The sequence below is a fragment of the Nyctereutes procyonoides genome, unplaced genomic scaffold (assembly GCF_905146905.1).
Source record: "Nyctereutes procyonoides isolate TBG_1078 unplaced genomic scaffold, NYPRO_anot_genome, whole genome shotgun sequence".
In the NCBI taxonomy this organism is placed as follows: domain Eukaryota; kingdom Metazoa; phylum Chordata; class Mammalia; order Carnivora; family Canidae; genus Nyctereutes; species Nyctereutes procyonoides.
In genome coordinates this window covers 28,808,102-28,825,895 of record NW_026575044.1, presented here as the reverse complement: position 1 = coordinate 28,825,895, position 17,794 = coordinate 28,808,102, and the positions used below count along the sequence as shown (strand labels likewise).

Below are 17,794 nucleotides of genomic sequence, written 5' to 3'. Positions count from 1 at the left end.
TTGAGATATAATAATAACAGCATATTACTAATTATGTTTATTTCAATTAGATCATACGATCATCTTTTTTGCATATGTTATCATCATGTAGATCTTTCCATTGTGTAAACTACATACAAATTAACCATAGGGGATTGCTTAACTTCTGTGAATCACTTTTAGGTTCTACTTTGTAAAATCATTATGTTACATAATTTTACATAATACATCTAATGTATTTTTCACACAACAGAAACAGCCAGCTGGTCTATTGGAGCAGGATGATGATGAATCCCTCCCCCATGCCTCTGTACCACTTTGCATTCGGCTCATGAACCAGAACAAGTCATTACGAGGATAAGGTAAATGTATAAAGAGCACCTTGCCAGTTCCCTGGACAACTACATAAACATTTCTCTCTTGAATCAGGGAACTTAAAGCTGAATACATTTTGAAATGGAATATGTGTATTTGAAAATATTTGTCTGAAATGTTTGATATGAAAACACTTCTCTTCTTCCAGTATTGTGCTCTTCAGGGTATTGAGAGAAACAGAGAATAAACTTTAAGAAGACATCCTCAACTGATGATTACTATGCTCAATAGGATTTAAGTTCTCTAAAGAGGTAATATTTTATTGGAACAATTTCTTTCTTTCTTCTTTTTAATTTATTTATTCACGAGACACACACAGAGAGAGGCAGAGACATAGGCAGAGGAAGAAGGGGGCTGTGAGACTCTCCCAGTACCCTGGGATCATGCCCTGAGCCAAAGGCAGATGCTCAACCACTGAGCCACCCAGGCGTTCCAGAACAATTTCTTCCTGAGTCATTTATCTGCTCAACATTTGTTGAGTATAAATATAAACCTACTATTTATTGATGCTGGTGTTATGTTAGTAAAAAAAAAAATCACTTTGCCTGTCCAGTATAGAGAAGAACATTTAACAGGTTAAATAAGAAGTATGCCCGTGGCATTATGGGAACATATAGGAAGAAAACTTAATTGGGGGAGGCAACCAGAAAATTATCAATGAGAACAAGAGCTGTCATGAGTCAGGTCCAGGGAAGGGCATTCCTGCATGAGGCAGCCTGAGACAGACAATAGAAGGTATCAAGATGAAGAATTCACTGTTAAATAACTGAATGTGAATTTTCTTGGGATGTCTATATTTTCTTGGCTATCTGGTAGACAACTTGATATAAAATCTGAAGCTCAGGGTGAAATAGGGGTGAGATACACCACTTTTGGCATATTCTAAAACCACAAGAGCTGGTAGGCTCACCTTTAAGCAGTGTGCAGAACAAGATAAGTAAAGAGACAAGAGCCGGATATGCTAGGAGAATCCCAGTATGGAGGGCATGAGTAGAGAGAGAAAGCCCAGGAATACAGTGAGGGAAGAATCATCTGAGGAGCAAAGTGACATAAGAGTATATTATCATGGAAGCCAAAAAGGTGGATGTTTCAAGTCTCTAATCATCAACAGATACAAATATACCCAAGAAACCTGGTAAGATAAAGGGAAAAATCATCTATGGTTTGACAACAAGTAAAATCATTGATAAACTTGACCTGACCAGTTTCAGCAAAATGGTGGAGGAGAAGCCTGCTATTGTGGATTAAAGAGTGAGTGATAGATGAGAAGTGAAGACAGCACATGAATAGAAGTTCTCCTCTGAAAATTTCAGATGACAAGTGATGTTTCAAAATGTTGATGCCGAGGGGCAGCAATATCCATATACAAAGCCAGTCATATCACTATCAATGGGCTCTAGAATGGTAGTGAAACTTATGGCCAAGCTTCCTTAGACTCATAATTATAGGTTCTGATCCAAAGCATCTTGACAGCCAACAACCCTGAATATTTGTGAGGAGCAAAAAAGATAATGGATGTAAAGATTCAGGCAAACTAGAAATTGCCACACAAATGTTAGTTATTATGGTCATTATTACTACAATTTGGTCTTGTTAAATTTCGGTCTGTATATCAGCCTAGTTTATATCAGAGTTGAAAAACAAATTGAAAAGTCTGCCCAATGGAGTTTGTGGAGAGGAAACATCAGTAGTTAACTTATGCATTATGCATATAATTTAGACTCAAGAGATCCAATGGATAACTGCAGCAAACCGCAATTGCCCTCTTTAGAAGGCTCAGTGTGAACTTCCTGATAGAAAGAAAGCTTTCCAAAGTCCCATGTAATTGGATGTGATAATAACGAGAGGATTGGCTGCTTGCTTGCTTCTCATTTCAGTTTGATAATTTGAATAAATTCTTTATACAAATTGTAACTGCTGTCATTTTGATAACACTCCAACTTGAAAATTTGGATTGTTGGGTGCAGACCCTTGCCAGCTCTAAACAAATGGAGGTTGGCTAACAAAGGATTTGAAGGGCACCCTTTCCTTGCTATGAAGTCTCCAACAGGGGCAAGTTTTTCCTATTGTTACTACCCTCAAAATTAATCAATTAGTAAAACTTCATGGAGTCTCCCTCTTTCACCCACAGAATCTCCAAATTCAGTTTAGTCTTTCTTCTTGCTTCTCATTCCTTTGCTTTATTTAAAATAAACCCTCACCCGTACCATCCAATATACATAAATAATTCGGTTTGCACCTTTTTCACTTCTTTAGCAAGTGTTCTATTTTTAAGAATTTATTATTCATTAAGCCAATATGGTTGAGCACTTATGTTTATTCACGGGATGTAATAGAGAGCAAGACAGAGTTTCTGCTTTCAAGGAGTACACGTCTATCTAGGGAAAATATTTGAAAACCTATGTCTCGATTCAATGAGACAAATGCTAGAATAGAAACATAAGCAGCAGAATAATTGTTCTCCAAAAGGGTGGAAGGGTGGCAAGGTACAGTAAGGATTCCCCAAGGAAGTACTACTTCATTAGAATCTTAAAGGATTCTGATATTTACACAAGAAGAGAAAGAAAATGAAATTTTTTTAAAAGATTTTACCTATTTATTCATGAGAGAGACAGAGAGAGAGAGAGAGAGAGAGAGAGAGGCAGAGACACAGGCAGAGGGAGAAGCAGGCTCCATGCAGGGAGCCGACTTGGGACTTGATCCCAGGTCTCTAGGATCACATCCCGGGCCGAAGGCAGCGCCAAACTGCTAAGCCAACGGGGCTGCCCAAGGAGAGGAAGAAAATTTTATCTCATTTTGATCTGTAAGTTCCTTGAGGTCAGCGATTCTCCCTTTACTCAACTTTGTTTTTCTTTAAGTGCTTGCTATGGACTGAATGTTCACCTTTCTTTCAAAATTCATATATTGAAACCTAATCTCCAGTGTAATGGTATGTGGAGGTAAGACCTTTGGAAGGTGGTTGGGTTCTAAGGGTGGGAGGAGTGCCTTTATCAGAGAGGCCCCACTCATCCTACTGTGTGGGGACAGGGAGAAAAGGTGGTCCACTAGGAGCCAGGAAGTGGTTCTCACCAGATACTAAATCTGCCCAGCACTGGAACTTTGGACTCCATAGCGTCCAGAACTCTGAGAAATAAAGTCCAAATGCTGTTAAGGTAGCCTTCCTTTTTCATTCTTTTACCCTCATGCTCTTTTTGAACGTAGCACAATCTACAGGGTTCATATTCTTATTATGTTAGCCTAGAAGGTTTTACAAACATTGTATCTCCTTCAATCTTTGCCTTCCTATTTGGATAGCTAATCCACATCATGCTTCCCATTTAATGATTTAAATTCTAATTGTCTTCATCTGCTTTATAAATTCAGATGTGTAGCTAATTCACCTTTGCATCTTGAAAGTTGCTGCTCTGTTCAACACTTCTCAGAAGATCTCCACAAATCCTAAAATCAAGAATTCTCAAATTTAGAGTAACTGGAGTTGTCAGCCATCAGATTTGATGCTGGCATCTCATATAATGCTAATCTTCTGCTATGTCCTTTTTAGCTCTCAAGATTTATGTATATGTATATAGTTTCTTTCTCCACAGCTCCAAATCTGTTACAGGGAATGATTATTCTAATGTCTTAAAATTGAAGAAATAAGCTAAGGATAATATGATTTTTAAAAGTCAAAATATGTTAGGGGTTTCCAGAATTTATGAAGAAAGTCCCCAAATAAAGGAAATTGTGGACCTGAATCAAGCTTCCATTCTGTGCTTAAAACAAGCAAAAACTAAACACTATCAAAATAGCAGTAGCCATTACCAATGTTACAGGTAGGATGTGCTTTTGGGGAAAAAAAAAAGTTATTTAGAGCTCCTTCACAACCTGAAATTAACCATTTGCCTTGTTACCATTACTATAGCCAGAGTTATTTTTCAGACACAAGGTAGAAAAATTTTCCCTGGTTTAATCCTGAAGTTGTTATTTGCCAAGACTAGTCTTTTGCCTCTTTAAAAAAAAATAAAACCAAACCCCAAAACTCCATTACACCCATCCCCAAAACAATGCTCAAAGAAAGCCATTCATTTTAAATTTGTTGCATACCACACTGGTTATTCTGCTACTCCTGTTTTTTTGCTGCAGTACATAGTCTGAATTGTTCAAAGTTGTTCTTTACTGTGTCCTTAAGAGATCTTTATAGCAACACACAAAAACCAAAAGATGCATTAATCCAATAACCAAAAAGTCAGCCTGTGTGACCTTGAGCAAGTCACCTTACTTTTCTGGCTTGTTTATTTTGTTATAGCCTTTTAAAAATAAAGAGGTTTCTATTGAATTATTTCTCAAATCCCCTTAGGCCTATCATCCAATGATAGGTTTTGGTGGGAGGGGTAACTTACAGACAAGGTAAACCTCATCATAGTACCATAGCACCTACATTTATTTCTTTATTTTTTTAATATCTATTTTTTAAATTTATTTATTTATGATAGTCACAGAGAGAGAGGGGGGGGGCAGAGACATAGGCAGAGGGAGAAGCAGGCTCCATGCACCGGGAGCCCGATGTGGGATTCGATCCCGGGTCTCCAGGATCGCGCTCTGGGCCAAAGGCAGGCACTAAACCGCTGCGCCACCCAGGGATCCCAGCACCTACATTTAAACTGCCAATTTATAAAACTTACTTTCTAACCACTTGTATGGTTAGAATCTGATAAAGGATCTATAATAGATTTCCAATATGGCTTTTGAGTAGCATTGAGCAATAAAATTGAAGAGTGGATACCAATGTATTGTGATTACACATGTGTAGGAATGTGTGTAGGAGTATGTAGTGTGTGTATGTGTGCATGTGCTGTGGTTCATGCTTCAAAGAATGCTATGAAAATTATGACTATATTTTATCTAGACTTTAAGAATTCAAGATTCAAAAGATGAGCAATAAATGATGGATATGAGGGTGAAAAGGGCAAGTCCAAGAAAAGTTCAGGTGAGTGAATCTTGAGGCATAAAGTGGTAGGTAAAGTCATTTTCCAGGAACAAGGAGAGCTATAAAAGGGTTTTAGATGAAAACAAAAAAGGAGGGGGGCTTAGATAAGAAGTGATGTAATCAGATTTCTCTTTTCTTTAAACTTACTTTGGTTCCTATGTGGAGAATGAGTTGAAGGGCAAGAAAAAATTTTGGCACCCCACTTATTAATAATTCATAGCAAATTTTTTCCTTTAAATTCCTTCTCAATATTGACTCATGATTGGCAGCTGCTCCAACATTCTCTCCTCTCTCCTCAAAAAACTCAAACTATTCTCATTATCTTTCTTCCCACCAGTAACTATCTGCCTTTTTCATGAAAACACAGTGCTTCCTCCAATTTGCTTAACAAGTCAGAGGAGCAAAGTGGGGCATGAAATATGTATAGTCCCACAGGATCCTGTGATCAAAAGAGTCCCATGCCTTGTGTAATGCTCTGTTATCATCATCTTGATATTTTTACTTTTTAAATAAGAAGACCTATTTTTCATTTGGCATTGAGTTCCCAAAATTACACAGCCTTTTATGGAAAAATGACAAATTATTTTGGTAGTATTTGAGTAGAGGTGAGAAATAGTCAATTTGTCCTATACACTTTTATGTGTCACATCCAAAGTTTTGCCCTCTTGTCTTCATTTTCAGGACTACCACAATATTATAGAAATAACTAATATTAGGCAAGATAGATGTAAGAAGTTATAAAGAGGGATATTTCATAATGATAAAAGAGTCAATCCATCAATAAGATATAACGATATAAACAATAAATATGCCTAATGGTAAATTCTCAAATGAAACAAAACTATTAGAAATGAAGGCAAAGTAAACACTTCAATAATAGTAGTTGGAGACTTCAATAACCTTTTTTCAATAATGGACATAAAACCTAGGCAGATGATCAATAAGAATATAGAATATTTGAACAACACTATAAACCAACGAGACCTAATATGCATTTACAACCAGCCAAACAATCAACAGCAGGATACACATCTTTGTTAGGTACACATGGGACATTATCTAGGATAGATCACAAGCTGGATCATAAAACAAGCTTCAATTAACTTGAGAGGATTGAAATATATAAAGTATGTATTCCAATCACAGTGGAATAAAATTAGAAATCACTAAAAAATTTGGGAAATTCACAAATAAGTGGTGATTAAACAACATATCCCTAAATAACTTGTGGGTCAAAGAAGAAATGACAAAGGTAATTAGAAAACACTTTAAAGTGAATGAAAACAAAAACACAATATACCAAAACCTTTGTAATGCAGATAAAGCAATGCTTAGAAGGAAATTTATAGCTGTAATTAGCTATATATGAAGAAAAAACAGGCTTCAAATAAATGTCTTAACTTTCCAATTTATTTTCAACTGGAAACTATGGACAAACTGAACTTAGTATAAGCAAAATGAAGGAAATAATAAATATGGGAGTAAAAAATCAATGAAATAGAGGGTAGAAAAACACAGAAAATAAATGAAGCTAAAAGCGGGCACCCCTGGTGGCACAGTGGTTTAGAGCCCCTACAGCCCGGGGTCTGATCCTGGAGACCCAGAATCGAGTCCCGCGTCAGGCTCCCTGCATGGAGCCCACTTCTCCCTCTGCCTGTGTCTCTGCCTCTCAGTCTCTCTCTCTCTGAATAAATAAATTTTAAAAAAAAATGAAGCTAAAAGCTTTCTCTTTGAAATGACCAAGTAAATGATCAAGTAAATTGACAAGTCTTTAGCTAAAGTCACCCAAAAGAAAGAGGAGAACTCAAATAACTAGAATCAGAAAAGCAGAGCTTGTGAAAATAGGATTATAAAGGAATCCTATGAACTGTGTCAGTAAATTAGATAATTCAGTTGAAATGGACAAATTTCTGGAAATATATAAAACTACCTAAACTGACTCAAGAAGAAATAGACAATATAACAAGAGACTGGATTAGTGATCAAAACCCCTCAGAAAAACCCAGGCACAGGTATCATCGTTCCTGAATTCTACCAAACATTTAAAGAATACCACTACTTTACAAACTCTTCCAAAAATAGAAAAATATAGAACAATATTTTAAGGAAAACATTCCATCTGCAGTAGCATCACAAAAGAAAATAGCAATAAAAGAAGTGCAAGCTTGTACTGTAAATATTACAAGACACAGTCAAGAAAATGTTTTAAGGATTGATAACAAAAAAATATCTCATATTCAGTCTATTATTCCCTCAAAGTGTTAATCATAGAGTTACCATATGAATGAACCAGCAATTCCACTCCTAGGTATATTCTCAAAAGAATCATATACACAAATTTGTACATAAATATTTATAGCATTATTCATAGAAACCTCAAAGTGAAAAAAATCCAAGTGTCCATTAACTGAATGGCTAAACAAAATCTGACATAGCCACGGAATGGAACATTACTTGGCAATAAAAAAGAATGAAGTACTGATTCATACCATAATATAGATGAACCTTTAAAACATCATGCTAAATGAAAGATGCTCAACATAAAAGACCACATATTGTATTATTCACTCATTGTACAAAATGTCCAGAATAGAAGGGTCTCTGGAGACAAAAGTAGATTAGTTCCTACCAGAGGCAATCACATACTTCAGTACTTTCTTGTTTGCACACATTGTTAGCTAAGTGGTTTACTTTACAATGTGGCTTCTGATGTCAGAAAGCCTGTGCTCAGATCCTGGCTTTTTTAAGGAGGGACCTTGAGAAAATCCTACTCAATGTCTCTGAGCCTCACAAAATGGGTTTCAATCATTCTAAGAAAAGAAGTGGTGTCTAAGCATTATTTTTTTTAAGTTGGGGCAAGTTCAATTTTATAAACTTCTTCCACAAAACTGCAAAACATATCTCAGAGGACTGTGTAAGGAATAAATGGAAATTACATGAAGCACCACAAGGACTCAGTAAGTGATTGGTATTGATGTTAAATACATTAATAAATGAATGACTACTTCAGTCTAAAAAAAGTTTCTGTCAGTAAAATCTACAGTCAATACACTTTTCCTCAAAATGTTTTGATTTACCCCAAAGATACAGATGCAATGAAACACCGGGACACCTGCACCCCAATGTTTATAGCAGCAATGTCCACAATAGCCAAACTGTGGAAGGAGCCTCAGTGTCCATCGAAAGATGAATGGATAAAGAAGATGTGGTTTATGTATACAATGGAACATTCCTCAGCCATTAGAAATGACAAATACCCACCATTTGCTTCAACGTGGATGGAACTGGAGGGTATTATGCTGAGTGAAGTAAGTTAATTGGAGAAGGACAAACATTATATGGTATCATTCATTTGGAGAATATAAATAATAGTGAAAGGGAATATAAGGGAAGGGAGAAGAAATGTGTGGGAAATATCAGAAATGGAGACAGAACATAAAGACTTCTAACTCTGGGAAATGAACTAGGGGTGGTGGAAGGGGAGGAGGGCGGGGGGTGGGGGTGAATGGGTGACGGGCACTGAGGGGGGCACTTGACGGGATGAGCACTGGGTGTTATTCTGTATGTTGGTAAATTGAACACCAATAAAAAAATAAATTTATTAAAAATGATTTGGTGGTTGAGTTCTAAACTATCAGTTCTTACCTCCCATGTCAAATATTTAAAAAAAATTGTTAGTTTTTAGCTTTATTGGCTAAGGAATGTTCAGCTTCTGTTTATGGGTTGTCCCTATTTGGTACTGAACTTTCTCGTTCCTGATGATTTGCTGTCTAAATACAAATAAGACTTGGAAACAACTAAGAAGACTCATTGCCTTTGGAAAAACTTAAAAACACTTGAAACTTAGTTTCTTTTCAAAATAAGATAATTTCCTTTTTTCCCCCTTCCACTTGAGGCACCCCTCTTTTGAGTTGGAGGCAACTGATTCAAGCGCAAGCTCTGTGATCCTGTCCTTAGAGCACCTTTAATTTGAAAGCAGAACCAAAGAGCCCCAGCCTTCCAAGCAGAGTACCCCTGAACATACCCAGAGCATATTTCCAGTATTAGAAGGGTAAGTGATTTTCTAGAGTATATACTCCTTTGACATTAATAATGCAATTTCCTCCCAAATATGTCAAAAGCTCACAAAGCCTAATTCAAATATTCAAATTTAAATTGGTCTTTATTTTCAGGCATTTTTCAGTAGAAAATGAAACATTTTTTTTTAACAAATAATGAATTGAGTTTTCACTGATACCACCAATTCAAATACAAGATTATGGAGCTTTTGTTTGAATGTATTGCTTTTAAATTTATATCTACTTTGACCCTGCTAAAAATTCCAGCTTTCACTATATCAGCATAATTATAAAATTGTTTTAAACGACATGCACAAACAGTCTCAAAATAATAATGTGATTACTGAAAATAGTTAAAGGTCTTATGATAGACTTGTATGCTATGGAGTCAAATTATGGTTTTTTGAACTCATGTGGAAAAGTTCTGTGTGGAGGTTATGCCAACCACTCATTAAGCAGATAAAAATTCATCTGTATCATTTTTCTTTCAGTTTCAGGAATTCTTTTTTTTAATAAATTAATTTTTATTGGTGTTCAATTTACCAACATACAGAATAACACCCAGTGCTCATCCCGTCAAGTGTCCCCCTCAGTGCCCATCACCCATTCACCCCCACCCCCTGCCCTCCTCCCCTTCCACCACCCCTAGTTCGTTTCCCAGAGTTAGGAGTCTTTATGTTCTGTGTCCCTTAGTATCAGGAATTCTTAAAGTCAGTTACATTTATAATTATGTATTTAAATTGTTCAAAGTTAAATTTATAAAACAAAATACAAAAACCAAGTATAATCACAGAATTCTGGCTTGTATTTCTTTCTCCATACTGTTCTCCCCCATTCCTGCCTCTATGCAAACTTTTTTTTAATTATATAAATCCTTCTTTAATGAATATTAGCATACTATAGGGGCTTTTCAGCATTTGGAGGTATAAAGAGATTCTTCATCACTTTTTATAGCTGCGTGTTACTGTCTTGTTTGGATGTACTCAAAATGAATCAACTAACCATCAATTGATGGGATATTTTTATTTTGGACATTTTCATTGGTAATCCCTTTTTCTTGCCTTTAAAAATAACACTACAATGGATAGCTTTGTGCATATGTCTTTTTGAGATAAATTCCTAACAAGAGATTCCTAAAGAGATTGCTGGACTGAATGGTAAATGCATATTTAACATTTCCAAATACTGCCAAATTCCACCCCAACTTTTTGCATTGTACAAACTATGCATGAGAGTCCTCATTTCCCCCCACAGCCTTGTCAAAAGATTATTGTGTAAATATTTGGATTTTTGCTAATCTGCATTTCTCTTATTAGGTGTGAGTGGGGTTAAGTAAATTTATCCATATTTAAGAGACATTTGCATTGCTTTCTTTGGGAATTGTGTTTTCATTTTCTAGCCTTATTCTTTTTATATATACTTTGGGGTATTTCTTTCTTTTTAGAAGAACCTCATGTATTGGCTTATTAACCTTTTGTAGTATAGGTAGCTAATAATTTTCCCAGTTTGTCATTTATTTTTTACTTTGTGTAAAATGTTTTCTGTCATGAAAAAGTCTGTGTATGTGTGTGTTTGTATATGAAATGGAACTCCCCCCCCACCCCGGATTTTAAGTATACTTTAGGAAAACTTTTCCTACAATGCAGTTATAAGAAATTCATCCATATATTTTATTCCTTTTATATTACACATTTGGAACTCATTTTGGCACATAGACTCAAGAAATTCCTAAAACTTTATCAAGCATGAGCCAGTATGAGCTGCCTCCAGTACACCCTTTACTGCTGGTGGAGCATGGAGAACCACGGGTGCACGGGTTGTTTATGTGGTGTCTCCGTTTGTATGTTCTTAGGTATATGACTAGTTGTGTTTCATAAAGTCAATAAAGTTCCTGGTGCCTCACATTTTCCAAATTAAAAACCTCTTTGAACATTGAGAAAATAGGTCATTATTCTTGCCGAATAGTGCATTACAGCTTTGGGGGAAGGACGTATAACTATTTGGTTTAAAAAATTGTTATTTCTCTAGTTGAGATTTTTTGAGTACAGAACATCAAGTATTCAGTTGTATAATAGTGTTGCTACTTTTGGAAACAGCAAGACAATTGGGAAATATCCTTGGAGGGAGACAAATGTTATGTATTAAGCTGTCTTGTTTTTAGCAGATTGGTACTATTGCTTATCACAGTAAATTCATTTCTTCCTCTCAGATTTAGAGAATTTGCTATCCCCACATGGACAGAAAAAGCACAATAAATAGTAAAGACTCACCACTACTGGAAGCATCATTCAGATTGAGCAGGCCCCCGCCTAGCCCTCTGTAACTATGGTAACTGTAGGTCCCATTTCCGTTGATGTACAACACCTCCTGGGAGCCTGAAACAGCTGAGGTGGAGTACGTGGCCTGGGCTGGCTCTGGTTTACACTGTTTGTCAGCTGGAGCAGATTCGTCCTGCAAGGACAACAGCATTCCATTACTTGTCAGATCACAGTGCTATTTCACATTGACCAGGACTATCTCATTGTTATCTACATGTCTGCATTGAATATAGAAAAATAAAAAATCTGTGGTCAACATCATTAACTCAGCACATATACAGATTTTCAACAACTTGGCCAAAAACTAAAAAAAAAAAATGGAGGGGCATCTGGATGGCTCAGTGGTTGAGCATCTGCCTTCAGCTCAAGTCGTGATCCTGGGGTCCTGGGATTGAGTCTCGCATCAGGCTCCCCACAGGGAGTCTTCTTCTCTCTCGGCCTATGTCTCTGCCTCTCTTTCTGTGTCTCTTGTGAATAAATAAAAATCTCTTTTAAAAAAAAAGGAAAGCAAGGTAACAATGTAAGACAAATTGGAGATAGAACAATTTGCAATTTCCAAATGAATTCAGAATTACATGAAAAGAGTTGTTCACAATAGCCCAGAGGTGAAAGCCACCTAAATGTCTACAGAAGGATGAACAGAGAAGGAAAATGTGGTATATAAATACAGTGGAATATTATTCAGCTTTAAGAAAAGAAGGAAATACTGTCATTCCACAGCATGGATGAACCCTGAGGACATAATGCTAAGTGAAATGAGTCAGTCCCCAAAAGACAAATTTTGCTTGACTCTCCTTGAATGAGGTATATAAAGAGTCACACACATAGACCAGGAAGTAGAATGGTGGCTATGAGGGGCTGGAAGAGGGGTAGGGTGGAGATACGGAGTTGATCACTGGGTATATTTTCAGTTGTGCAGGATCAGGGCAGTGGTCTGGGAGTCTGTTGCACAACAACATGCGTATGGTTGATGATCTTGTACCATACACTTGGAAATAATTGGAAGGGTAAATTTTATTAAAAATTAGAAAAAAAACTAGGTAGGCTTTAAAAATACATGAAGAGAAATCACAGTTTGTTGAAAAAACATTTGTAAAGTTAACTTTCTTAAAATCTTTTTTTGCAGCCTGTGCCTGCCTGCCCTTCACCCCAGACTCCCTTTCTCTATCTTGCTGCCTCTCTTTTTATTTTATGATTATAGCAAAACTGATTGTGTGCTGCTAACTCCACACTAGGCCCATCTTGTGCAGCATAAGAGCCTAACAAAACCCAAATAAACCCAGGCCTTTCAGCTTGTTTTTCCTTTCTTAAACTACACTAGTGTCTGCAAACTGTGCATCAAAACTGCTAACCATGTCAAGTTGTAGAGGACAATGAAATTAAGATTTGTGATAAATTGTATATGTCTTAAATAGTAAAACAGGTTGAATTTCTCTCCAGCTTTGAGTATATAAAGTCTAAAATTCATACAACATATATGACTTCACTTGCCTGCTGCATTCTTCATGTTTTTTTTTTTTATAAGAAAGAATTATAAACAGATTCCTAGTGAATTCCTAGAAGTATCTTTGTCATAATCAGGAGTATTTTGCAACTTTTAAGGTTTAGGATACATGTTTAGAGAAATAAGTAACTTTCAAATACATTTTTTAAATGGCACCAAGTACTAGAAAAAGAGGATACATGGAATAAGTTCGCTCCTATGTACCCAGTGGTATTGTTATAATCAGAAATAGCCTAATCTTTCATGTAGTAAAAACATCATCACAGTTATCAGAATGATACAGTTTTGATTTTCTTCTTGTTCTTTTGATCTTATTTATTTGAGAGAGAGAGCATGCACACGAGAAGGGGGGAGGGTCAGAAGGAGAAGCAGACTCCACTGAGCAGGGAGCCTGAATCAAGGTTCAATCCTGGGACTCCAGGATCATGACCTGAGCAGAAGGCAGACGCTTAACCAACTGAGCCACCCAGGCTCCTCTGATCTTTTTATCTCTAACTGATCTATTTAACTCTGACCATTACACTGAGACACATTATCTGTGAGCATTTCATCATTTCATTTCTAGGTAGGAAAGATTTTGAAATTAATGGAAAAAATCCTCTGTGTAAACTAAACTGAAAATAAGAATTTTCTGAGCATTCCCTTTAAAAGCAAGCAAACAAACATAAACTGACTTAAATTGGGGTATGAACTGGAATATCTGATTATAATTCCCTCTTGCCATCTAAACCTTAGTAATCTCTGTAATAACACTTTCCTGGAGAAAGTGCACTAAAGAGGAAACCAAGATAGAATCAAATTTTGCCGGTATCACTGCTCTGCCATTTAGACTGTAAAGTCAGAAAATTCCAGACTTTTTTTTTTTTTTTGAAAGTAACTCTGCTAGTTGAAAGTATCCAAAGACAGTGGGTTTTAGAATGGAGATACTGGGCCTTCACCAAATTTACCACTTGAAATAGAGATTTTTCCTAGAAACATACCAATATATGTGCATTTTTTTCTGGTACTATGATGTAACGTTATACTACAGATAGTAAGAGAGCTTAAATAATCTAAAATATTGAAGAGTATATTTCCAGGAATCTTTTGTTACTGAAAGTATGTACCATAATAAGTACGTCTTAGGTAAATAATTATACTAATTATAGTGCTACTGTGAACAAGAATTGTTAAAGCAATATCAGTGTTACAGAAACATGGTTAACTATTACAATCTTAGAAACTGTTACCAATGGTCTCTTCAATGGCATGTTACAGTTCAGGGTAAATGGAAAATGGTCAAATCAATGATGACAGCACATCATTAGTGTCCAAAAGTCTTTTATAAAAGTGCAGTGAAGTGGTCTCCCATCTAGGAGTGCCAATCTCCTCCATGCCTGGAGACAGAGATTATCAATCATATATATATATGATAAATAAATATATATATATGTAGACAGATTGAAGGTATATATAGATAATCGAAGAATACAGTTTATGCATAAACTAGGCCTTCTTTGCTTTAGTCTACATTCATCAAATTATCACATCTAAAGCGTATTTCCATAATAAAACCACTGGGTTGTGTAGTATTCTTTCTGTAAAGACCTGTAGCTTCTGAAACTCTGAAAGAAAGCAGAATGTTCTATACTTCAAAGCAATTCTGAGGTCTTTGGGAAGGGGCTGGCCTCACAATTCCACTGCTAGCATAACTTCCCAGTTGGTTGATTGAAAATAACTTGGGCAACATGATAGATTTTGAGTTTCTAGTTTGGCAGAATGGGTGGCTCTTCTGAACATCCCAGTCTATTTTTCTGTGTTTGGAAAATGACAATAAGATATACTCCTATTGGAGAGGAGTTTCTTAATGATGAGTAAAAAGGGAGAAGGCATTGTCTCCACAATATTTGCTCACTGATTCTTTGTGTGATAGAATGTATATTATTAAAGATGCTATTTTTAAAATTTGCCTTGCTCTTTCATTAACTATTATTCCAAACCACAGTAACTGCATGGAGCAGAGAGATAATTAATTCCATTAATAATCAAAACAGGCCTTGTAGGGAGTCATTTGTGTTCAAACACAGATTTGCATTATTAATGCTCTTGGCAATCCACTATATGTTGAGAAAAAAAAACATATGAAAGTCCCAATAAAATCTGGTCTGCGGTATCTTTTGGGCAAAAGTTTAATATAAAGTTAATTCATGTTTTTCTTTTGAATGATCACTGTTATTGGTTTTGAAGAAGAATAGATTTTAATGACATAAAAAATAAATATCCCCTAGGGTCACATTTTATCCCTGTAAGCAACTTTTAATAATCATTAGTTCCCAAATTTCTCAAGACTAACAGCCTGCCCCATGGGTTGCTCTGAAGATTATTTTTAAAAGAAGATAATATTAATATGTTACAAGATTGTGTATCTAGGCATTGAAATAAATTTTATTCATCAAAAATTAGACAAAATCTCATCCCAGCTTTCATGAGACATAGTTCAAGTTTTCTTTTAAAAAATTCCATAAAAATAAGATAGCATCAGTCATTTAATGACCACCAACAGTGCACTACAAGATCAAGTGTTGTTTTGATTCAGATTTCTTTGATTAAAAATATACAACCAAAAATTAAAGATATAATCCAAAGTAACTTCTATAATGAGGCTCTGGCCTTATCAATAAATATAGCCTTGATGTATATGGGTAGGCATTTTATGTTTCAGAAAATATAGGCTTGTAATAGGATACGTGATGGATGTTATGGGTAGAGGGCAAGTTTGGGAATGATTTGAAGGAGTAGACACTGTCACAGTCTTTGAGAAGGCTGGTTTGTACTCTCCTCTATGTTATCCTCAGAAACTGGACAGAGATGACCTTGAGTTTGTGGAGCTTGACCTGGTACTTGAGCCATGAGACTGAATTCCTGAGTGTGATGCCTAAGGAATCCTTAACTCAAGTACCTTAGACAGATACTTTTTCTATAAAAACAAAATTTGACTGATTCCACTCAAATTATTTGAGGATAGATTTCAAAAAAAATTTGCTTGGGAAATGTTACATTGCCTTTATTATATTTCCCAAGAATTACGCTTTTTCTTAGACTATTGCTTCTATGATCTATTAAGTATACTTTGTTTTCGTTAATTTTTCCCTGTGTATAATTAGAAAACTCCAATAAAATTTACTGCTAGATTCAATAATCCAGATATCTTTCTTCTTTTTGCCTTGACCTTACATCATTAGAGCAATTGGAGTTTGCAAGGCATCGATATTGAGTTATATTTTTAGTTTATCATTGAGGTGTCAGGGAACTAGTGATCCACCTTTTTAAGGTGAAGAGACTTGCACAGACCTTAAAGAAGCTTCTCACTGCAGAATAGTAAACACACAGATAATTCATGTGTCCATTTGCTGAGCTTTCTAGAAGATAGTTACAGGATTTCTTCTATCTTTATGTGTTCTTTACAATCTATATGACAGACGCATTTTTACTTTAGTGACTTCTCAAAATATCTCCTTTGCTTTCTTAGTACAGATGTGAGGAAGCACAATTTATTTCACACGTAAACTACTGGAAAGGATCCTGCTTTCTAAAAGTTTCTCTTCTTCCATTTGATAGCAAGCGTTCCAGAACTAAGTACATTGCTAAGAGTTTCCAGAGAAATTCATAAAAGCTCTGAGAGAGCCAAAGCTTCCATTGTAAACTGCTTTAACTGCGGGAAAACAAAAACAAAACAAAAACAAAAACAAAAAAAAAAACAGTCCACACTTAAAGTAAATGTAACTTATTACTTGAGATGATAAGTGATTGATGAGGCCATCAAAACACACACACACACACACACACACACATACAGTAATATTCAGGGAATCATTTCTTTCTCTCAGTTAGGAATTCTATACAGTCTCCTCCCCTTGTTGGCCATACAAATAATTAAGATAGCCAACATAGAAGACCATTCTTCGCAAAGATGCTCCCAAACCCTCTAAGATAATAAGGTAAAACATCTTTGACCCAGTCCGAATAGCCTAGTGATAAGATGTGAAATAAAAGAGAAACCAAAACCACAGCAAGATAGCTGTTACCCAGAGTTTAATCAAACTCTCAAAACAACAGGTTATTACATTAACAAACTCTTTCTAGCATTATTTTACACACATATGCATGATTTTTTATAAACAATAAAGTTTTGAGAACTATTGGCTTAAGTAAAAATACAAAGTACAGTCCCTGCCTCAGTAAATATGGATACGAGGTTGGCAAGAAGTAACCAAGTACATTGCAAAGTTGTCTCCTATAAAATTCTTCCTGATGGTCATAAAGTTTTATTATTAAAAATAAAAGTACAGATGTAGCATTTAAAAAGTTCAGCTTTAAATGAAGCATGCTACCATTTAATTATTGACCAAAAAAATCGAATTTAAAAAATGTCATTTCCTATAGGTTTCTAACACTCAATTTTGAATTCCATTGTTAATAGGACCAAAATGAAAATTTAAAGGTAATGTTCCTTTGAGGTTCTAAAATTGGATTGCAGATATGAATTTTTTTGCATATGATTTTATATGCATCTAACAGTATTTTGGGCCTCAGAAAAATCAATTTTAATAAAGTA

General features: G+C 35.6%; 1 protein-coding gene across 2 annotated transcripts in view; it reads right to left on the bottom strand.

Moving 5' to 3' along the window:
- NOL4 (nucleolar protein 4) overlaps window positions 1-17,794 on the bottom strand; it is a 400,678-nt gene that overhangs the window by 41,475 nt on the left and 341,409 nt on the right. For both annotated transcript variants that reach the window (XM_055324042.1, XM_055324043.1), the window contains one exon: window positions 11,649-11,829. In XM_055324042.1, the coding sequence (XP_055180017.1) occupies window positions 11,649-11,829 (181 nt within the window). The remainder of the gene's footprint in view (window positions 1-11,648; window positions 11,830-17,794) is intronic.